Here is a 23773-nt window from a genome sequence, read left to right as displayed (position 1 = left end):
AACACTTACAACTACTCTAAAAATGCAGATCACTTTTAATCAACTCAAAGATTTCTAAGCATTAGAAGCAAATGAGAGTATGCACTGTTCTAAAGTTAGAATTTGAATTGGGTTAAAATGTGGTTACGGAGTAGAGAGAGTAAAAGCACGGACTTTGGTAAGACCTTAATCAACTTTTCACCACAATTTGTTTCTTAACAATTTGCATTAAGGAAGATCTGCAAGTAGTGCAAATGGGAGGAGTAAGCTGCAGATGGAGTGCACAAAACTGAATTTGAGTTTGATGTGGGTTAATGTGACCCTATTATTTAAAAAAAAATTCAATGTCAGATTGTTTTCCAATTTGTCAGAAGTAAGTAGTACAGCAGCCAAGATGTTTAAGAGTCCAAGCAGAGAAATTCTTAAAAGATAGCAGGCAAGTATTAAGACAACAAAAAGATAACGGGATGTCTTATTTTATATTAAAAAGAGGCTAGAATCCCAAGAATAACTTCAGTCATGTATTTCTCATCTGGAGTACTGCATTCAGTTTTGACCATTCAGATGATACATCAACCTTGTAAGGAATGCAGCAGATTCACTGGCATGACAAATGGCCAGAGGATTAAACTTTAGGAACACACATTCATTGGCACTTTGAAGATTGATCAAGATGATTGACAGTCCTTCACATCCACAGTATTTTCTCTGGAATCAAAAACAAGCGGTCAAAATTTGAGAGCTAGGCCTTCTAGGAATAAAATCAAGGAACAACTTCCTCTCAGAAGAAAACATTAAGACAGAACTTATGTCCTTAATATTCCTGAATACATATTTTATGTCACATTTACTGCTTGGATTGGACCTATTAATTGAAACAAAATACTTGAATAAGGCTTTAACAAGCTGTTCAAGATCAAGTCTATAAAGGAAAAGAGAACACAACTTAAAAGGAGTTGATTTACGTTTATATTTTACTACCTATATAAGCATTTCATAGGAAAATAAGAAAATAAACATAGTACTTGATATTTTCTAAAGATAAATAACATTTTTGATTGAGGCATTCAACTATTAATACTAACAAACCATGAGAAATAATGACAACATTCAACATTGCTTCACTCAAAATAGTGATTTAACGTGATGAAAATACACACCATAATATATTTGAAGTATGAAAATAAAATAAATAGGATGCTTTTGGAAATCTGTGTTAAACTCTGATGAACTGAACTTGTAAATATATTTTTATAAACCTGAATGAATAAACAGCAGGGCAATGTCAAGTGTGTTATCTAGCCTGAATTTAACAGGTTCCATGTTTGTTCATAAAACATCTCAGAATGTGTGCAACATTTACTTTTCTGTTAACACATTCTTTACCTGCATCTATTTTCAGAAAGATTTGATAAGCGGAAGACATATAGGAATGGAATAACAGAGCAATACAGTTATGCAAAACTGCTTTTGAAGTCAAATTATTTTTTAATACTTGCCTTTTTTTCTGTGAATGGGGGCAAGAGGAGAAGTGTGGTTGGTTGCAGAGACAGCAAGAGTGAAAACCAGACAGAGAGGAAGCAAGAGGGAGAGACAGACAGCAGGAAAGTCACAGGACTCGGGCAGAAAAGATTGGCATCGGGGACACATATGGCCTGCAGCTCTGTTTGATAGCACCAAATGTTACTCAAAGGTTTGCTCATTAGGAAGTTACATGTAATCCTGAAGAAACAACAAATCATTTCTTCTTATTTTATAAGAAAAGTTACCAAGCAAACACTCCAATGAAATTTGTTGTATGCCTAACTTTTAAATTCTACTTCTAATAAATCTTTCAACTGTACTGCTTAAAAATTAAGTTAATATTTCAAAGTGCTATTAATATGCCTAATCATAAAACAATTGTAAAGGTCTCAGCACTTTATGTCAACTTAAAACTGGAATAACGTAAAAAGTTACAAAAATTAAAATATGGCTCTCAATTTCAAAAATGCAACTCAAAAACCATGAGAAGGAATCAAAGATGAGAATTGTAAGGGATAGGATTTATGAACATCTGGATAGGAATAATGTGATCAAGGATAGTCAGCATGGTTTTGTGAAGGGCAGGTCGTGCTTCACAAACCTATTGAGTTCTTTGAGAAGGTGACCAAGGAAGTGGACGAGGGTAAAGCAGTAGATGTGGTGTATATGGATTTTAGCAAGGCGTTCGATAAGGTACCCCATGGTAGGCTACTGCAAAAATTACGGAGGTATGGCATTGAGGGTGCATTAGAGGTTTGGATTAGGAATTGGCTGGCTGGAAGGAGACAGAGGGTAGTAGTTGATGGTAAAGGTTCATCTTGGAGTGCAGTTACTAGCGGTGTTCCACAAAGATCTGTTTTGGGACCACTGCTGTTTGTCATTTTTATAAATGACCTGGAGGAGAGGCTTGAAGGCTGGGTGAGCAAGTTTGCAGATGATACGAAAGTCGGTGGAGTTGTGGACAGCGAAGGAGGATGTGGCAGGTTGCAGCGGGATATAGATAAGTTGCAGAGCTGGGCAGAAAGGTGGCGAATGGAGTTTAATGTAGCTAAGTGTGAAGTCATTCACTTCGGTAGGAGTAACAAGATGGATTACTGGGCTAATGGTAAGCTACTTGGTAGTGTGGATGAGCAGAGGGATCTTGGTGTCCATGTACACAGATCTCTGAAAGTTGCCACCCAGGTAAATTGTGCTGTGAAGAAGGCATATGGTGTACTGGGCTTTATTGGTAGAGGAATTGAGTTCCGGAGTTCTGAGGTCATGTTGCAGTTGTAGAAGACTCTGGTGAGGCCTCATCTGGAGTATTGTGTGCAGTTTTGGTCGCCATACTATAGGAAGGATGTGGAGGCACTGGAACGGGTGCAGAGGAGGTTTACCAGGATGTTGCCTGGCATGGTAGGAAGATCGTTTGAGGAAAGGCTGAGGCAATTGGGGCTGTTCTCATTGGAGAAAAGAAGGTTTAGGGGAGATTTGATAGAGGTGTACAAGATGATTAGGGGTTTAGATAGGGTTGACAGTGAGAACCTTTTTCCGCGTATGGAGTCAGCTGTTACTAGGGGACACAGCTTTAAATTAAGGAGAGGTTGGTATAGGACAGATGTTAGGGGTAGATTCTTTACTCAGTGAGTTGAGAGTTCATGGAATGCCCTGCAAGTATCAGTGGTGGACTCTTCCCTCTTTATGGTCATTCAAGCGGGCATTGGATAAGCATATGGAGGTTATTGGGCTAGTGTAGGTTAGGTAGGCTTCGGTCGGCGCAACATCAAGGGCCGAAGGGCCTGTACTGCGCTGTATTTTTCTATGTTCTATGAGAAGACTTCTGCATGCTTTGGATACACAATATAATCCACCTTCCCCTACTTTCTTTATGGATCCGCTTCTAGATTCCTTAGAAAGTATAGCCTATGAACTGAGCAACATCCCTAGTGCCAGATGTAAAATAATTTCAATATTCACTAGGGTTTCACCTACATTTGCAGAAAGTCTAAAAAAATACTATTGGTAATAGTTAGCTTTGTGGAGGCGAGCTTGGATGTAGCAAGTAGCATGAATGCGCAGGTTGTGTGTAGGTCACCAACATTTTTCAGTCATCTCTGCCCCATGCAAATATTGCACCATTGTTATCAGTTTGCAAATGTTACTGGGCATGATTATTTAACCCAGCAGAATCATATGACAACATAAACCAAGTAGTTGATTGAGAAACTTAGATTAAAACTACTTAAATTCTGTAGAGTAGAAATTGTTTTTATTTGCATCTGAGAATAATGCTCTTGTTTTTTCAAATACGTTCTTCTGTGGGGTAGTTTTGGTCAAAAACTCTACTGCAATCATTAGAATTTCATAATTGAGAAGTGGAAAACATATCTATGGTGAGACAAGGCAATGTTACTTGTCCCTGCTTCAAACTGGAACATTCACTATATTTATTAAACTATGATAAACCATTTAAACTCTAGCAGGAAGTCAGAACATACAAAATGGATCATGCCACTCAAAAGAGGATATATATAGACACTGGTGCAGAAGAGGGAAGGAATAATAAAACCTTAAATTGGGAAATAGGTGAACAAAATACCAGCCAATATCAAAAATAATGGTGTCAGGAATGAGTGGTACATTGATGAATGTGTAAAATATTCAAAACAATTACTGCAGCAACTCACTATGGCATCGGTAGCACCTACTAAACCTATAACATCTACCACCCAGGAAAACAAGGGCAACAGATGCATGGGAACATCACACGTGGGCTCTGCATCAAGTCACATACCATTCTAACTTGAAGCACGTTCCTGTTCCTTCACTGTCACAGGGTCAAAATCCTGGAACACCTGCCCAAAAAGCACTGTGGGTACACCAGTTACATGTGGACTGCAGCAATTCAATCCCACAACTCACCATCATCTTGTCACAGGAAATTAGAGATGGACAATAAATGCAAATAATGCCCATGAGATTCATAAATAAGCAAGGAACTATGAAGGACGTGATGCTGACCCTACAAGAGGAGGCCCATTTTCATTTGGAACAACAGTAAAACCATACCTTTGCAAAAATTGGCAAGGATCTTGCTTCAGATCTTTGGGCAAAAATGTTAACAACTAAGTCTACGGACAGCAGCAGGAAATCCAAACATCAAAACTGGTAGATTTTTATGGGAGGAGGAGCTCTATTTTACTAGAGATTAAAATTAAAAGGTAGGCTTGTTATTAATTTTATTGCTGACCTTAATTTGCACAAGATGAAACTGGAGATCAGAAATGCTAAAAGATGTTTTGAAAAAGATAACTTGTAAGTGATGGAGAATTTTTAAACAATTAAGAACTTTCAAGCATATTAAACATTAAGACATTTAAGAAGATAACTGCTTAGGAATGAAGAATGATTAACTGTAGAGGGTAGAGGCTTGGCATATAAATTAAATAAATACTTATTGTTTTGTCATGAATAACAAAAGTATATGAAAATTTATAAATTTCAGGTCATGTGAACAACTAGCAAAGAAAAGAGTTGATGACTCTCATCACCAGCACCTTACAACACACTCCTTAAGAGGACGTGCATAGGCTTTGAAGTGTTTTCCAACCCTTGCAATTAACATTCCATATCCTAATATGGAAATTCTGGTGTTGGTAAGAAGCTTTTTGTTCTAGAGGAAAGTGGAGGATGTAACAGGTTACTAGTGAGTATATTCTACAATCTTAAAATAATTTGTTTATGTCATGTAATGTACTCATTCTGCTGTTATTGTGTTTTAATGAGACATTGCTTTAAGGTTACAAGATCCTCCATATAAGGTCAAGGAGCATTTATCGTGAGGGAGATGGACAACCTTTAATCATTAAAAGGGACAAAAAGAAAATAATGACTACCTTTCTCATTCTGAAGTACAACTATTTCAAATAGTTAGGTAAAACAAATGGTGATTATCACCACATTGAATTACATGAATAATTTCTAAAGTTTCTTTTTAAAAGAGCCAGATAATAGGACTGAAATAAACTTGTTTAAAGTCTGGCCAATTTGATAAGAAGCTTGTCCATTATTGAGAAGACACATTGTTGTTTACAAATTCCAGAAGCTCTATCACATGCCTTTTCAAGAGTGCTCACAAACTGACGAACAAAAGAATCAGGAAAAAAAATGATCTCCTGCAAAGCATTTCAGAAGCTGTTAAGACCATAAGTTAATGCACACAGATACAAAGAGAACAGTACAGCATAAATTACCCAAATTGTTTTTTTTAAAAAGAACTGCATGTCATTTTTACTTGACAATCTCTACAACTGCATTTGAGAGATTCACAAAACCAATTTATATTAAAGTTCAATACAAGTTTACAAGATGATCACAAACCCCTAATATTATAGTTAATGATATAGTGAAGCAGATTTCTCCTACTACAAATATTCTCCATGTGCCTAATACACTTTAAATGACCACTTTATACATTTTACAGGTTTAATTATCATTCTGATTTAGGATTTACAATAGCTCCAACATTTTGGTGCAACTTTTGATCTTAAAAGGAACCTTTTAAACATGTGTTATGACATAATCAATAAAACTGTGAACTCATACAGCAAAGCTTCCCTCAAACTACTCATCCACCTACATCGTATTAAAAGGCACGTGCATTTCTATGGGGGATTCTGGGATGTAAATACTGCTACCCACATCGTAAGGCTATGGACCTGAAACATGATGGATAACCAAAAAAGAAACCACACTTGCCCATTGCCCGCCAAACAGATTCTTTTTATGAAAACTTAAAGATGCAGTTTGTTATCAAAGACTATAGTATGCCAAAATTAACGACCGATTTGGGAAAAATATTGTGCAACACGACAATTTAAACAATTAGCATCCCGTGATTTGTTCCAAAGGACCTATCAAATCACTAGGTTAAAAGATATTTTGATGCTCAACATCCAATTGTCAAACTTCAACAGGTTACTAAAACCATCTCCTCTTTAAAAACAAATTTCCAGAAATCCCAGCAGAAAAGGTAACAGGAAAAAGTAGAACAAAAAATAAATTGCAGCCTTGAGAGCTTCAAAAGGAGTTAAGGAAATAAACCGGTGTTCATGATGCTCCAGATTATACACTGCAACTAGTGAATAAAAACTGCAAATATTTTACAGATAACTAAAAGATTGACAAAATGTGACTGATTTCTTTTTCACTTGCAAGATTTAGGTTTTGATCACTTAAAATTAATCCACAAGTCTATGGGCTGATGGAAACAATACAGCTGGTTAATATTAGCTTAGATCTGAATATTCTGTATACTGGTCACTCCATTTACAGTACTCTGCAATGTTGATAGATTATCAGTCTGCATAACAGTTAGCTGTGAAGAACCTGTTGATATGGTGACAGGTGTTCCACTCTGCATTTGCCCAACCCCAGCTCCATGTGTTAATATATTACTGATGTGACTAGTCATGGCTAGACATGCAGGCACAGAAATTGTAGTCACAATGCTTGTGCTAGGGGTCCCATTTTTTTCCAATGTGCTATTGTCAAGCACTACAGCTTGCGTACTTCCAGCACCCAACTGTTCAACATTTGCCAAGATATGCAAGTGAGGCTGCACTGAATCGGTTGGTGCATGGAGTACTGCAAGCTCATTAAAAGTTGCTGCCATGGAGGCTGCTTGAGTTACCATAGTGATGGAAGGCAAACCAGCTGACCTCCAATCTGAAGTACCAGATGTGTTTTGTTCATGTGAAGAGATGTTTCCATGGAGCGTGACTGTATTTTGGTCATTGAGTATTTCTGTACAAGACACTGATTCTTGTGCTTCTGAGGGGGCAATTTGCTCACAATCCACATATGGATGGAGATCTGTTCTTTGAATATGGCTCTTTTTAGAGCCCTCATCCAAGATGACAAGGAAGGATTGCCATGGTGCATTCTTGTTATGAACCTGTTAATTAAAACATTGAGACAATTGTTAAAAGATCATTTAACTAGTTTAGAATTGCACAGTTCAAATACAGATGGGTTTAAAATATCAAATGAAGCATATATAAGCACAATATATTTGTGTTTAACTCTTGATAAACATGTTCATTCGGCTGTACTATTCACTATTTTCATGACTATTATACATTGGAACAGAAAATGGACCAGGAATAGCTTCAGAGGTTTAAAAGTTTCCACAAGTGCAAGTGATACCAGCACTAAAAGTCTATAACTATTAGAAGCGATGTACAAATTGGGATACATGTCTTAAGAAACGGCTGCCTTAATAGAAATTTTAAAACTAGAGGGAAATTAAGTAGGTTTAACATCAAAAATTTGTTTCTCCGAAAATAATCACTCATAAGGAATTCAGAAGAACTTGATCAAAAATTGATTCACATTTGCAACATAAGAGGCAATTAGCACAGGGGAATGAATCAGGGAGAATGATTAGAAGGATACATTGTTATCATTAGATAAAGAAGATTAGGACATGCAATGTTTCAATGCTGGTGTAGATTAGTTGGCCTAATAGCCTTCTTCTCTGCCACAAATTCTGCACAATATATTTAGCTGCTGGATGCTGGAATACAAAAAGCAACTTAATAGTGATGATGAGAATTATACATTCTATGAAAGATGTCACTCGTCTGGTGCCTATCACTGTCTGAGAGATCACTAAGTAATTCTGACATTATTTCAAATCTTGGTTGGTATACCTCAGAGCAGGTAATTTGCAACTTTGGCATTTTAGAAATTCTCAGGAATCCCAAAGGCATTTAACAAAACTACAAGAATCTTTGCCATGCTAATGACTTAATGCAACAAAATTAGCTAAAATTCTAAGTTGTTACAGAGGAAATTTGGCATTACAAGGGTAGGTGCTCCAGTTATTCATTAGTATCAATATGGAGCTAAGTTGCATTTTGTCATTAAGACCATCTAGGAATTATAGTAACTAGGTAGTCTTATTGGTGGTACTCATTAATTTTGCACTTTAAATGTACTAAAGTAAACTCGTTCTTGTCAATTAAAATGCTCCTTGTTACATTCAACTTTTGAATCTTCTGTCCGGGTTAATTAGATAGAGATTAAATATCACAAATTAAGAAAAAATCCAATTAAACTAAAATGCTGGCGAGGAATGAATAACAAAATCAGAAGCAAAGTACAGAATTCAGTTTGAGACACTTGCCCTAATTAAGGCAGAAAACTTCACAATTCAAAAATCATTGGCTGAACATTGAGAAAATAATTTGTGAAATGAAATTGCCAATTGAACAGAAATTCTAGATCCATTCCACTGCTAGGAAAGATTGCCATAGCAAACAATAAAAGCTATTAAAGAAGTTTTAAAATAATATTTAAAGCATAAGGACAAACTCTTTTATGTCAGCTAAGTCAAAAATCAACAATTCTTGCCTCTTACTAGGCCTTAATGAACCTTTTTTTTTGCTTCTCATAAATAAGCATGAATAGGTCAGTCTCATGTATAAATAGACCCATTATTTTGACCGAAATATCTGGTATTTTTCAATTAGCTTGTGTATAAGTCAATCCTAGTTTTCAGGGGTCTCTTCCTGACTATCCCATAATATTTGTGATATATGGTGAGAAGAGTTTTTTGCTGAGAATATCAGTTTTTGATGTAAAGTGTTTATTGTATATTAACAGTTTTATGCAGTCGGTTTATAAAATACTATCATTTTTTTTTGTTTTTACTGCTCCGCTGTTTCTTTTTCATGAATTGTGTTGTACAAATTTCCCCTTGTAGATGGCCTGACCTCCTGCTGGTATGCCTATTAACTTTTGTACATATGTGTACACCTATGCACTTTACGGTACGGGTAAGTGGAAATTGGTATGACCGTACTGTTCAACGTAGCAGGCAGAATGGAGAGTTATTTTGTAGATAAATATTCAATAATGGCAATAATTCCTTTTCCTTTTGTTGTTTATTATTTTACAGAGAGATCTGGCTCATTTGTCCATTTTCTGACTCATGCCAAGCATGAATTTCATCCCCGTGAAAACAATAACTCATGTGTAAATCAACCCTCTAATTTCAGCTTAATAAGGTCTTCAAAACTCAACATATACATGATAATGTTCTCAATATGGCATCCATTAATAATCATTCCCAGAACGCAAGTAATTAATGTTAGCGGATTTCCAGTATCATTACATCTGTTAGGAGTGTGGGTGAGAAGAAGGCAATCACAATAAGATCTGTCTAATAACAATAACGAGTATATAGTTGAAGAGTTCAATAGTGGAAAAAAATGTGGGAATGCACATGATATCAAAATGATGGGCAGCAATGAAGGGCACAAATACATGTTGCTGTAAAAGCTGAAGAGAAAGACAGTATCTTAGGGAAGGAACAGTAGACAAATCCCCATGGATAATTTCCATTATAAAATGTTGATAAATTCAGAGTGGAAAAATTCACAGGAAATTCATGTACAAGCAAAATGTTAAACATTGAATGAAAAGGGACAAAACAAGAATTTTTAAAATAATATATATGCACACTGGCTTTTTTGTGATACAGTTTCAATCTGTAAGGTTATAATATTTGTTGGTGTTTGCAATCTACTTATGGAAGACTCTTCATTTTGGGCGAAAGTAGATGGCATAAGATTGCAATTTTGTTCGGAAACAGGAACACCCAACTATAGCCATACCATAATCCATGTTCATTCACAATTCCTTAATGTCACTTTCAACAAAAATATTCTGGTGAAGGGAATTATAGTTTAAGCAGTCTTATAGAGAAATCTGCATGGAATCCATTAGATACTCACTGAAGCATGTCTTCTGAGCGTAGATTTATCAGTAAAGGTCCTCCCACATGCACTGCACATAAAAGGTTTCTCTCCTGAATGTATGCGATAGTGGCGTTGTAGAGCATTCAGCTGTGTAAACTGCTTTCCACACTGATCACAACAGTAAGGCCTCTCACCTGAAAAATACATTATTAGAGGCTTGTCTCCACTTTTCAAAGCTTCAAACATTTGAATCGTTAACATTTGGCAATATGTCAGCAGATTACAATATACAAAATGGATTTGTTGTAAGCTGATAGTCATGTTTTCAGGTAGAAATTGTAAAAGCAAAAAGGATCTTGATATATATTTTGCAGTCCAGAAAATTGTCAAATTCAGTTTAGTAAATTATTTATAACACCCAAAAGAATCAAGTTTGAAGACCAAAGACCATTCATCAGCTATAACATCCCCGTATCAAAGTTAAGCAGTTGCTTCCCCCAGTAACTAGAGTCTCTGACCTGCAATGCCATTCCTTCAACACAGGTGCTCAGGTGACTGCTAAATTAGTAAACCTCATTTAAAACAAGATCAGGTTTAGTATTTAGATTTCAAGAAAGAATGAAATGAAGCAGGTCTTTATTTGGTTCACACTGCTTAAATAAAAGCGAAGTCAGAACAAATCAAATGATACCTGTATGAACTCTAAGATGTTGATGAAGAGAATTTCTCTGTGCAAAAGCACGGTAGCAGATCTCACAAACAAATGGTTTTGATCCAGTGTGGATTCTGTTGTGATGTTTCAGATACTCCTTCGAAGCAAAACTCTTGCCACATGTTTCACACATAAATGGTCTTTCACCTGGAAGACAAAACAGTCAAATTAATACAACTACATAAGCTTGCTTGAGAAATTATGTTTTAGCAATGAACACTGGTAACTAGATGACATGACAACAGATGAGATCCATTCAACCTCTGAAGCATGTTCCACCAATCAACAGGGTTGATCTGTATCCTAACTCCATTCTCCTGCCTTAGCTTCATAATCCCTTAACACTTTTGGCAAGCAAAAATGTATTGATCTCAAACAAAATTACTAACTGAACTAGCATCTACTACTCAGAGAGAAACGAGAGGGAGGGGTCCACACTTTTACCATTCTTTACATGAGGTTTTTCACAATTTCTCTCCTGAACAGTCTGGCTCTAATCTCACCCTCTTAATGGAATGTATATATCCTTGAGAACAGAAGCCTAATTTATGTAATCGTCAATCAGAATGTTTGGAGCATTTATAACATTTTTTAAACCTATTTTGGACTCTTAAGGCCAACATATTTTAAACCATTTTAAAGCACCTTCCCTTGACATTTGATGGTGTTACCATTACTAAATCTTCCACTATCCTTGGGGTTACCATTGACCAGAAAGTCAACTGGACTCACTGTTGTAGCCAATGTAGGTCAGAAATACTGTGGCGAGTAACTCACTTCCTTATCCTTCAAAGTCTGTCCACTATTTACAAGGCACAAGTCAGGAATATGATGGAATATTCCCTACTTGAGTGGCTCCAACAATATTCAAAAAGCTTGACACTATCCTGGACAAAGCAGCCTACTTTAATATCCACATACATCTACTCCCTCCACCAACACTCAGTAGCAGCAGTGTGTGTTATATAATGGATGCACTGCAGAAATTCGTGACAGATTCTGAAATAGAACTTGCCAAACCCACAACCACTTCCAACTAGAAGGGCAACAGCAGCAGATACATGGGATCACACCACATGCAGGTTCTCCTCCAAGCCACTCACCACCCTAACTTGGAAATATATCACTATTCCTTCACTGTTGCTGGGTCAAAATGCGGGAATTCCCTCCCTAATGACATTGTGGATCAACCTACAGCAGTTCAAGAAAGCAGTTCACCACCACGTTCTCAAAGGCAATGAGGGATGGGCAATAAAAGCTGGTTAGTCATTATTCACTCATGGAACATGGGTGTCAAACAAAAAAGGTGTACTGTGTAGAAGTGTACACAGTTTTCCATACATAGTCTAGACCCGAGTTTTGTATAATTGCAGTGACAGTTCCTTAATTGAGATAAAAAGATAAACTGTAATTGCTAGAATTCCAAAACAGAAACAGAAAATGTTGAACTATACACAGATAAATGTCTGAAAGGAAACGATCAGATCAACTTAATCAGTAATGACAAACTGATGTAACCGCTCTACAAATGTGGATCATTGAAGCTGAGAATGGGAAAACAAAGCATGATAATGAGGTTCAGTATAAAGACCAGTTTCATGAATTAACAATTAGGGTGGCACGGTGGCACAGTGGTTAGCACTGCTGCCTCACAGCGCCAGGGACCTGGGTTCAATTCCCGCCTCAGGCGACTGACTGTGTGGAGTTTGCACGTTCTCCCCGTGTCTGCGTGGGTTTCCTCCGGGTGTTCCGGTTTCCTCCCACAGTCCAAAGATGTGCGGGTCAGGTGAATTGGCCATGCTAAATTGCCTGTAGTGTTAGGTAAGGGGTATATGTAGGGGTATGGGTGGGTTGTCGCTTCGGCGGGTCGGTGTGGACTTGTTGGGCCGAAGGGCCTGTTTCCACACTGTAAGTAATCTAATCTAAAAAAAAATATACAAGGGATATGTCTACATAGATGCTGCATTTTCAATTTTAGCCATTGAGGAGAAGGTGTTCTATATTTGTGTTGTATCAAAGCTGCTTTTAAACTGTAGTATGCAAATATCACTTACACGCCACAAGTTTGCAGAAACTTTTCATTCTATTGTGTTCCCAATGTCCACTTCAAATAAAGTAGAATCAAAATGAATTTCTGAAACATACTAGACATGGTTCATGCCATTTGTTTGAACATTTCTAAAGTTGAGATTGTGAATTCATTAAAGTTAACTTGAGACTATAACCTTGCTCATTGTCTTCAAACAGCCAATGCTCTAGTGTTATAGATCATATGCATGCGCTGCAGTTTAGAAACTTATGCTTTATAAGAAAAGTGCAACTTGTAAAGCCTGAATTCAACCACTTCATGAAAGAGGTCCCCCAAATCAGACAATATGAAATCAGATTGAAACGGTAACATTGCGATTAGTCAGCATATTGTATTCAATCAACCTAATTAATCATTACTGCATTTAAGCTATTTTACCACTCCCTCTTAGAAGATACTTGATAGGATGTTAGTGAGTTTTGAGATGGCTTATAGCTCAGGTTGAGGTTCTGTATGTAGGTTTCTTCGCTGTGCTCGAAGGTTCGTTTTCAGATGTTTCATCACCATGCTAGGTAAAATCATCAGTGAATCTCCGGATGAAGCACCGGTGGCATGGTCTGTTTTTCATTTGTGTGTTGAGGCTTCCTTGGGTTGATGGTGTCATTTCCTGCAGTGATGTCATTTCCTTTTTTTCCTCAAGGAATGGTAAATGGGACCTACGTCAATGTGTTTATTGAATTAACATATCAACAAACACATTGACTTAGATCCCATTTATCAGCCCAAGAATAAAAAGGGAATGACATCACAGGAAATGATACCACCAACCCAAGGAACACAAATAAAAAGGTCATGCCACTAGTGCTTCATCCAGAGGCTCACTGATGATGTTACCTAGGATGGTGACGAAACGTCTTCAAGCAAACCTTCTAGCTCAGTGAACAAACCTACAACCAGAACCTCAACCTGAGCTACAAACCTTCTCAAAACATTTTGATGAGGAACTAGAAATCTTATTTATTTTGATACTTCTGTAGAGTGCTTTGTTTGTCATAAATGGAAGAATGTGTCTCTGAGTGCATAAATAATAGTTCTTGAGCAAAACAACAAAACCATGTTTATCTGTTCAAGTGATTGCAAAAGATCCCAACACATGGAGGAATAAGGAAGTTCTCCAGTAGTCTTCGCCAACAGTTATCCCACAACCAACCATACAAATACAGATTAGCTGAACTGCACTGCATTCTGCACTGTATTGAACCTAGGTATGTACAAACTCCAGTTGTATGGGCCTTCATCATTAGAGTGATCTTGCATCAAAATTATTTGTGATGGGTTTTGCCATATTTGGACTCTAAACAGCTTTACAAATATTAAATTCTTTTTCTTCCTGTGTAATTTTGTTAATGTCTTTAACTAGAAAGAAAACAACGCTCTTCTTGTTAGCTAAAGTTCAGCATCAAAACCCTGATTTTTTTCATGTGTCTTGAAAATCCAATCAACAGATCCCAAAAATGGCCTAGAGTCAATTAATATACAGGCTGCATTATCTCTTCTCAGTTCAAATAGAGCATCCAAAACTCTTCCATATTAAAGATGCCTTCAAGAAATTCAGTTTCTTATTCAAACATATATTTAAGTTTCATTTAAGCATCTTAATCTAAGGAAACTCTTCTTTTTCTCGGTTCAGAAAAAATATCGGATAGGCGTTTCCCCCTTTCACTAGACTGCAAACTGTCATGTCTTTCTGTTTTATCAAAGATGTTTGATGAATCTTCTCAAAATTTCTCCAAGCTGCAAATCTGCTGTTTTACTTTCCATTTTCTTCCTACGATGAAATGAAGAGTGTATTCACAAGATCACAAAGCTATGAATATACTCACAATCATCTTCTTGCTGCAATCTTTCAAGTTTTTAACATTAAAGCTTGCTTTGCTTTTCACCTTTTCAACATAATGGATTATAACTTTTCAACCTTGACTAAAAAAATTCAAACTTCTGCTGCAATTCAGTTGAAGTTATGATTTAGATTTTACTTTAAAAGCAGAGATTATCACCACTTTGTTGATACAAATTAAAACTAAACTGCAAACCTGTGACCAAATTAGCGAAAGCAGGAGAGAAGGGAAATTAAGATAACTCAAGACTTTGCTTCCATTATGTTCCAACTGTATTTCTCAACATTTTACATAAAAACCTGCATTTTCCATTCCCATTGGACAGTTGAAAGTAATAGTTCAGATTTTCCAAAGCCATCAGAATTGATGAAAATGACAACCGAAGTTGCCTTTGAGGTATGTAAACAAGATAAATTAGAAGGTAATTACCAAGAATTTCATGGAGAGCAGAAAGAAGAGTTATTTGGCTGAAGCATTCCTTCTCCAGTGTGCTAACTGCAATCCATTCTGAGAAATCAGCTGCACTGTCAGTAATATTGTTGGCATTAAAGTAGATCAAATGCTAAAGAAATGGAGAAATTCTAGAGTTTAAATATTTCCTGAACAACCTGCTCTGGGATGTTACCATACACCCGGGTCTCTAGGTCCAGAGGTAGGGACACTACCACTATGCCACAAGAGTCTCCAATTCCAGAACTAAAAATATCAAGCTACAAGTCAATCAAGTGAATGCATTGTTTAATTACACACTTTAATGATGGTTTCAGAAAGCTTTTAGGTGAGTAATGAAGTCTAACAAGGATTTCCTAATTTGGAGATGCCAGTGTCGGAATGGGGTGTACAAAGTTAAGAATCACACAACATCAGGTTATAGTTCAACAGGTTTAATTGGAAGCACACTAGCTTTTGGAGTGACGCTCCTTCATCAGGTGATAGTGGAGGGCTCGATCGTAACACAGAATTTATAGCAAAAATTTGCAGTGTGATGTAACTAAAATTATACATTGAAAAACTGATTGTCTGTTAAGCCTTTCATCTGTTAGAATACAGTGATAGTTTCACTTCTTTCATGTGTAAATCACAAAACCCTTTTTTTTAAAAAGTTGCATTCTCGGGTTAGCTGTTAACAATGGTGATAGCTAGGCAATATGTTGAAGGTGTTTGCCCCCTGTGTTCTCTGTCTATGACCTGATGTTTAGATTGACCTCTTATCTCACCTTTTTAGATTAGAATCAAACCTGTTGGACTCTATCCTGGTGTTGAAGGATTTCCTAGCCATGGTTGCAATTTGAGATTTATCTTGTGCATTTTCATCAGAATTATAATATCCGATTTTACTTCAAAGAAAAGCATTTTCACAAAAATTCTACAATATTTCTAATTTCAATTCCCATATATGACACTTAATTTTTTTAAAACTCATGTTCACAAATTCAAATAGATTCATTTTTGACCAACCAGAAAGCACTAACACAGGCCACAGGAACACTCCTCTTCTGGTAAACAAGTCTTTTTGTAGGACAAATCCAAGCAAGATGTTTTTTCTTGTGAATTACAGGCATGAATGTTCCAGTTAAAAACAAAGGCCAGGAATGCATTGACTTTCTTTAAAAAATGCTGATTAAATAGTCTCAATGTTCAGTATAGTAAGTAGAAGTAAGTGGAAAGTCCAAAAAGTAAAATTCATATGTACTGAAAACAGTAATGGTTGAAAAACAAATGATCAGAATGTTAATTTAAGTCTATTAATAAAATGTAAGCATCATTTCAGCTCAGTTTTATTCACACCCCAAGTGTCAGATTATGGGAACATATGTGCATCATTTCTTGTCTCTCAGAAGTTCATAGTAGGTTATTAAAAAGTGACTATTGTGATTATTTGAATAACATAAAAATAATGAGAGAATCAGGAATTTATATATATATTACATATTAATGACTTCGATAAGGGAAGTGAATGTACTATCAACAAGTCTGTACATGGCACAAAAACAGGTGGGAAGGCAGGAGGTGAAATTGACAAAAAGGTGCAGAGGGATTATAGACAGATTAAGTGAGTGGGCAAAAGTATGGTAAATGGAAAATAATGTAGGAAAATGTGAGGTTATGAACTTTGGCAGGAAAAATAGAAGCCAAATATTATTTCAGCACAGACAGACTGCAGAAAGTTGCAACAGAGGGAGTTTTGGAGGTACCCTTATATAAAATCACAAAAAGGTGGCATCCAAGATCAGTAGGCACAGGGAATGCAAATGGAATGGTAGCCTTTATTTCAAAAGGAATGGCATATAAAAATAGGGCAGGCTTGCTAAAACTGTACAAGGCACAATTTAGACATCTTAAATAAGTTACCAAAACTTCACAATATTCAAGGAACTTATGAGGAGACCAAAACTTCACAATATTCTAGACATGGTTGAAATTGTGCGAATACAGTTTTAGCAAGACTTCCTATTTGCATACTCCATTCTCTTTTTTGTTTTCCCTATTATCTATTGAGTTTGGATATATTAGCATTGCACGGAGGCCTGACGGACTAGGATCAGAGGGCATAATCTCAGAATAAGAGGTCACACATTTATGGGTGGCATGTTGGCACAGTGGTTAGCACTGCTGCCTCACAGTACCAGAGACCCGGATTCAATTCCTGCCTCAGGCAACTGACCGTGTGGAGTTTGCACATTCTCCTTGCATCTGTGTGGGTTTCCTCCGGGTGCTCCAGTTTCCTCCCACAGTCCAAAAATGAGCATGTTAGGTGAATTGGCCATGCTAAAAAAAAATTGCCCATACTGTTAGGTGAAACGGTAAATGTAGGGAAATGGGTCTGGCTGGGTTGCGCTTTGGTGGGTCGGTGTGGACTTGTTGGGCTGAAGGGCCTGTTTCCACACTTTAAATAATTTAATCAAATCATTTATGAGAGATGAGGACAAATTTCTTCTCTCAGATGGTGTTGAATCTGTGGAATTTTTTTTGAAACCATAAAGGGCTGTTGAGGCAGCAATGTTAATTATATTCAAGGCTGAAAAGCATAGTTTCAGTTAGGAAATCAAGAGTTATGGGAAAAATGCAAGAAGAGTAATATTAAGGATCAGATCAACTATGGACTCAGTGAATGGCACAGAAGACTGGATGGACCAAAATGGTCATTTCTGCTCCTGTGTCCTATGGTCATTCGATCAGTTTGCAGTCCTTTTCAGGTATTATATATGTATAAAAGGGAGGAAAAAGAAAATGAATCAAAGTCAAAATAAAAACTAGAAAACTTTATAAACATTGAGCAGATTGATCAGTTTCTATAACCTTTGCTTTGGATGTCCAACTGTGCTGTTCCATCATTTTCTGTTAGCACATATTTAGATCCAATGACCATTTATTTTTACATTTAATTTCTTTTTGGATATGTAGTGGCTACATACGTCAATATTTCTTCCGCAACACAGTTGGCTGAAACTTACAGGTTTGTACTCCTAAATTCATTTTATCAAACTTGCCTTCATAAAGTACCATATTATCTCTCTTGGGACTATGTCAAAGCACAACAAACTTAATAAATTCCTGACTCCTCTCAAGATCCTGGTTCTGTGGAGCTTGATCAAACATTTAAACTTGGACAAACACTCTAACTTTAGAACAGTACCAGCAGCTCCTAAATTTCTTCACACATCTGAAATATCCAGAAAAACACCAGTAACAATTATTTCTAATACTTATTACTTACACAAAAACACTTTTGTTCTTGTTTTGGAGTTCTGCAAAACATTAAGGAGGTTTCTTCAAGGATGCCTCGGGCTTAACAGTTTATCACAGTAAGCTGCACAAAGTAGTTCAATCTCCACTCTGTGAAGGCTTATTTGATCTGATAACACTGCAGTAGAACAAGGTAAGGGGAGGAGAACTGGCCAAGGTTTTGCTCCTGACCAATATCCAGTGACCTTTACTCAAACTGAATGAGTGCACATTAGCCAAGGTTACGCTCAGCTGCAGTTCACATGAGGTAAATAGCTTGTGGACAGTCCAAATGAGACACCCTCATTAAGAGAGATTGTTGTAAGCACAGCAGTACAATGAAAACAATACATGCCTGTTTAACACTTAAAGAAAAGCTGGGAAGAAAATTAATGTAAAAATAAATGGTCAAATCTGCACAAATATAACTTTTAAAAAGGCTTTTGAAAAATTAAAGTTTTTGCCTTGTTACATTTATTTTTACATCATAACAAAAAAGTTTTTCTTCATCTGTACATGATTGTCAAAGCAACCAAACTGACTTCTTCACAGCTTGATTTAATATTACAAATTGCAACAGAGATGCGAGACAGTTCTTTGCAAGGTGATAATTCCATTTTATTTCCTCCATTACCATACTCTTCATTCAGAAACTTATTTCCTCTAGTGTCTAGGTACTTACCTTCCAGAGGTCAAACCGTTCAATGGATAGCGGTGATAATTTAACAGATTGTAGACCATAATAATTGGGTTGAGGTACTTCCAGAGACAGAGCCACTTTTTACTTGCACAGGCATATCATGTTTAACATTCGTTTATTCTTTATTACTACCAATTTATTTAGCTTCTATTTTCACTTTCTTTCAAATATATGCCATTTGCTATGGCAGAGCTCCAAGGTTATCAGCAGTTTCAAGCAGTGCTGCCAATTCCAGATACTTGTTAATAAGCTAGGAGATGTAGCTGAATCACAACTTTTGATTTGCATTTTACACCTTGTTTCAGGCTGTACAAACTGAACTGCTTCAAGTAGACATACAAATAGAATTCAGAAAAGTGAAAAACAAATTACCTGTGTGAGATCTTTTGTGATATATCAACATGTGATTCTGTGTGAACCTGGCACCACATTCATCACAGGCAAATGGTTTTTCACCGGTATGGACCCTTGAGTGTGTGGGCAAGAGAAAGAAAGTATTGATAAACTTGTATTAAAAAAATTTACTTTAAAAAAATCAAATTACAAAACATTGCTTGAAATTTCATAAGAACTACATTAAATTCTAAAGCAGAAATGCCCTTTCCAATGCTGAATGCAGTATAGTTACAACTTCAAAACAGTCAGTGGCAGTGTGATTACTGAAACTCGGACAAAAATCTCAATTTTCAAGTGGGGGTTCACAAATACTACCAAATTTATCTGAAAGGTTTTTTTTTACAATATCAGTCCAAAAAATATGATAAAATACTTGAAGCAAGTCTTTCCCTTACTTCTTTCTCAATCTCATTACCAAAGGAGAAAAGGGGATGTAAGAAAGTAACATGCTTCTACACCCCAATCTGAAATCCACTCTTGAAACTTTGTCTTGCTATTTTTCTCTCTATCTTCAAAAGACTCATTAAGCCCCTGCTCTCTGATGCTTTGTGATCTTCCCTCCCTAATTTTTCTCTTTTACCTGTTTGGCATTCATACTTTTGTTTGTCACACTGATGTACAGGTAAAACATTACATAAATTCAAAAGACCACTCATCTTTCCTCTAAACAGTGTGGGTTTGCGGCTCAAAAGCTATCAGGAATGTGCCATGAAGGGGACAAATAGGTCATGAATAATTAAGTGTTTTAAGATACTCCTATGCATGGTCATGTGACAATCTTAGAGAGACTATGCACTGCAGTGTGCAAACAGACTCTGCAAAGAATGAGGGGGATCAATGGCATCCCAATACTGCTGGTTTCTAACCAGCTGCTAGACTCCAGAATGTAACCAGGGTCGACTTTCTTTTCAACTTTTGAATCTTCTCTTGATAACATTGGCTGTACACTACAAACGGTCACAATTCCCATGGGAAATCTCTAACAGTAGGAGAAGAGGAATCAGGAGGGCAAAAAGGAGACATGAGATAGCTTTGGCAAATAGAGTTAAGGAGAATCCAAAGGGTTTTTACAAATACATTAAGGACAAAAGGCTAACTAGGGAGAGAAGAGGGCCGCTCAAAGATCAGCAAAGCAGTATTTTGCATCAATATTTACTGTGGAAAAGGAGATGGAAGTTATAGCATGTAGGGAAATAGATGGTGACATCTTGAAAAATGTCCATATTAGAGAGGAGGAAGTGCTGGATGTCTTGAATCACTTAAGTGGATAAATCCCCAGGACCTGATCAGGTGTACCCGAGAACTCTGTGGGAAGCTAGAGAAGTGATTGCTGGGCCTCTTGCTGACATATTTGTATCATCGATAGTCACAGGTGAGGTGCCAGAAGACTGGAGGTTGGCAAATGTGGTGCCACTGTTTAAAAAATGTGGTAAGGACAAGCCAGGGAACTATAGATCGGTGAGCCTGACCTCGGTGGTGGGCAAGTTGTTGGAGGGAATCCTGAGGGACAGGATGTACGTGTATTTGGAAAGGCAAGGACTGATTAAGAGTAGTCAAAATGGTTTTATGCGTGGGAAATCATTTCTCATAAACTTGATTTGAGTTTTTTGAAGTAGTAACAAAGAGGATTGATGAGGGCAGAGTGGTAGATGCGATCTATATGGACTTCAGTAAGGCATTGGACAAGGTTGCCCATGGGAGACTGGTGAGCAAGGTTAGATCTCATGGAATACAGGGTGAACTCACCATTGGACAGAGAACTGGCTCAAAGGTAGAAGACAGAGGGTGGTGGTGGCGGCGGAAGGTTTTTTTTGCAAAATGGAGACCTGTGACCAGTGGAGTGCCACAGGGATCGATGCTGGGTCCACTACTTTACATAATTTTATAAATGATTTGGATGTAAGCATAAGAGGCAAAGTTTGCTAATGACACCAAAATTGAAGGTGTAGCAGACAGCAAAGAAGGTTACCTCAGATTACAACGAGATCTTGATCAGATAGGCCAATGAACTGTGAAGTGGCAGATGGAGTTTAATTTAGATAAATGTGAGGTGCTGCATTTTGGGAAAGCAAATCTTGGCAGGACTTATACACTTAATGGGTAAGGTCCTAGGGAGTGTTGCTGAATGAAGAGACCTTGGAGTACAGCTTCATAGCTCCTTGAAAGTGGAGTCGCAGTAAGAGAGGATAGTGAAGGCGGCGTTTGGTATGCTTTCCTTTATTGGTCAGAGTACGGAGTACAGGAGTTGGGAGGTCATGTTGCGGCTATATAGGACATTGGTAGGCCACTGTCGGAATATTGCATGCAATTCTGGCCTCCTTCCTATCGGAACGATGTTGTGAAATTTGAAAGGGTTCAAATAAGATTTACAAGGATATTGTCAGGGTTGGAGGATTTGTGCTATAGAGAGGTTGAATAGGCTAGGGCTGTTTTCTCAGAAGCGTTGGAGGCTGAGGGGATGACCTTATAGAGGTTTATAAACGTCATGAAGGGCATGGACAGGATAAATAGACAAAGTCTTTTCCCTGGGGTGGGGGAGTCCAGAACTAGAGGGCACACGTTTAGGATGAGAGGGGAAAGATATAAAAGAGACCTAAGGGGCAACTTTATAATGCAGACGGTAATAAGTGTATGGAATGAACTGCTAAAGGAAGTGGTGGACGCTAGTACAATTGCAACATTTAAAAGGCATCATAATGGGCATTTGAATAGGAGGGGTTTGGAGGGGTATGAGCCAGGTGCTGGCAGGTGAGACTAGATTGGATTGGGATATCTGGTTGGCATGAACCAAAAGGACTGTTTCTGATCTGTACATCTCTATGACTCGGTGTGACAAACCCCATCTGTCAAGTGGCAGGCTTTGAAATAGCACAGTGAAAATTGGACCTTAATAAAGAGGCTCAGCACAAACTAGCACAGGCAATCTCTGCTAATGAGGCCTCAGTACAAACTACGTATGCGCTCGTTGAAAGACAAACAATGCTACAAATTATCGAGATGCTCACTTCCACAAAGTGGTGTAATAATCACCTTAAACTCAGAAAAAAGGTGGCTATTGCATGGCTTCCAGGAATTGCAGTTGCTGATTAAATAAAAATCAACACCTCAGACTGGAGTCTGGCCAAATGGAATGGCAGGCATGAGGTTGTCTCACCATATGCATGCTCAAGAACATTTCCTTTTCATTTTGGTTAGCAAATCACCTAGTCAGTGAAATGATGCATTCAAAGAAAATGCAGTTTTCTAAAGAAATTTCAAGATGAAGACCTCTTTTACATAATTTTACATGAATCAATAACTTCTTCCATCTTGCTCATAAAAATGTAAGGCACCAGATTATACTTTAATTATGTGTAGATTATACTGCTGTAACTGACAAGATCCTCTGAACTACCTTATATACTCGAATATAAGTCGATCTCATGTAAAGTTAACCTCCTACCTTTCATCAAAAATCTGGAATTTTCAATATAAGTCGACCCTAGTACTTCACAGATAACAGATCAACATTTATGAGTCAGTGTGCCTGCCCGTTGCGCTCCACTCCAGCTTTCTAGTCTGCTGGGTGTACCGCTCCATCCCGACTGGATCTTTCAGTCTACCAGCTTGTTACTCTCTGTTCCAGCTCGTCAGAATTACTGTAATTTTTGTGTTTTTCTTCTTTATTTGTTTAGACATCAACTGGACTTCTGCTAATGAAACGGTATGAATTTTGATGGACATGAATTCTAGCCCCTCAAAAGTAGTCTTCTCTGTAATAGTCATAGAGATGTACAACATGGAAACAGACCCTTCGGTCCAACCCGCCAATGCTGACTAGATATCCCAACCCAAGCTAGTCCCACCTGCCAGCACCTGGCCCATATCCCTCCAAACCCTTCCTATTCAAATACCCAACCAAATGCCTCTTAAATGTTGCAATTGTACCAGCCTCCACCACATCCTCTGGCAGCTCATTCCATACACATACCACCTTCTGCGTGAATAGGTTGCCCCTTAGGTTTCTTTTATATCTTTCCCTTCTCATCCTAAACCTATGCCCTCTAGTTCTGGATTCCCCGACCC

The 23773-nt window shown here is 37.4% G+C and overlaps 1 protein-coding gene across 7 annotated transcripts in view; it reads right to left on the bottom strand.

Annotated features, from left to right (window-relative positions):
• Positions 1 to 439: 439 nt before the first annotated feature.
• The window catches only part of gzf1 (GDNF-inducible zinc finger protein 1), a 33391-nt gene continuing 10057 nt past the window's right edge, over positions 440 to 23773 (bottom strand). For 6 of the 7 annotated variants that reach the window (XM_060831811.1, XM_060831815.1, XM_060831814.1 and 3 more), the window contains 4 exons: positions 19685 to 19779; positions 10939 to 11106; positions 10284 to 10441; positions 5491 to 7438 (listed from right to left, as the gene is read on the bottom strand). In XM_060831811.1, the coding sequence (XP_060687794.1) occupies positions 6776 to 7438; positions 10284 to 10441; positions 10939 to 11106; positions 19685 to 19779 (1084 nt within the window). In that variant the 3' untranslated portion in view covers positions 5491 to 6775. Of the gene's footprint in view, positions 688 to 5490; positions 7439 to 10283; positions 10442 to 10938; positions 11107 to 19684; positions 19780 to 23773 lie in introns of those variants that run through there. The other variant, XM_060831817.1, reaches the window with a different exon arrangement.

Source organism: Hemiscyllium ocellatum, chromosome 10, assembly GCF_020745735.1.
Source record: "Hemiscyllium ocellatum isolate sHemOce1 chromosome 10, sHemOce1.pat.X.cur, whole genome shotgun sequence".
Classification (NCBI taxonomy): Eukaryota; Metazoa; Chordata; class Chondrichthyes; order Orectolobiformes; family Hemiscylliidae; genus Hemiscyllium; species Hemiscyllium ocellatum.
The sequence above is the reverse complement of the archived record's forward strand: the minus strand, read 5'-3'. Positions and strand labels throughout refer to the sequence as shown.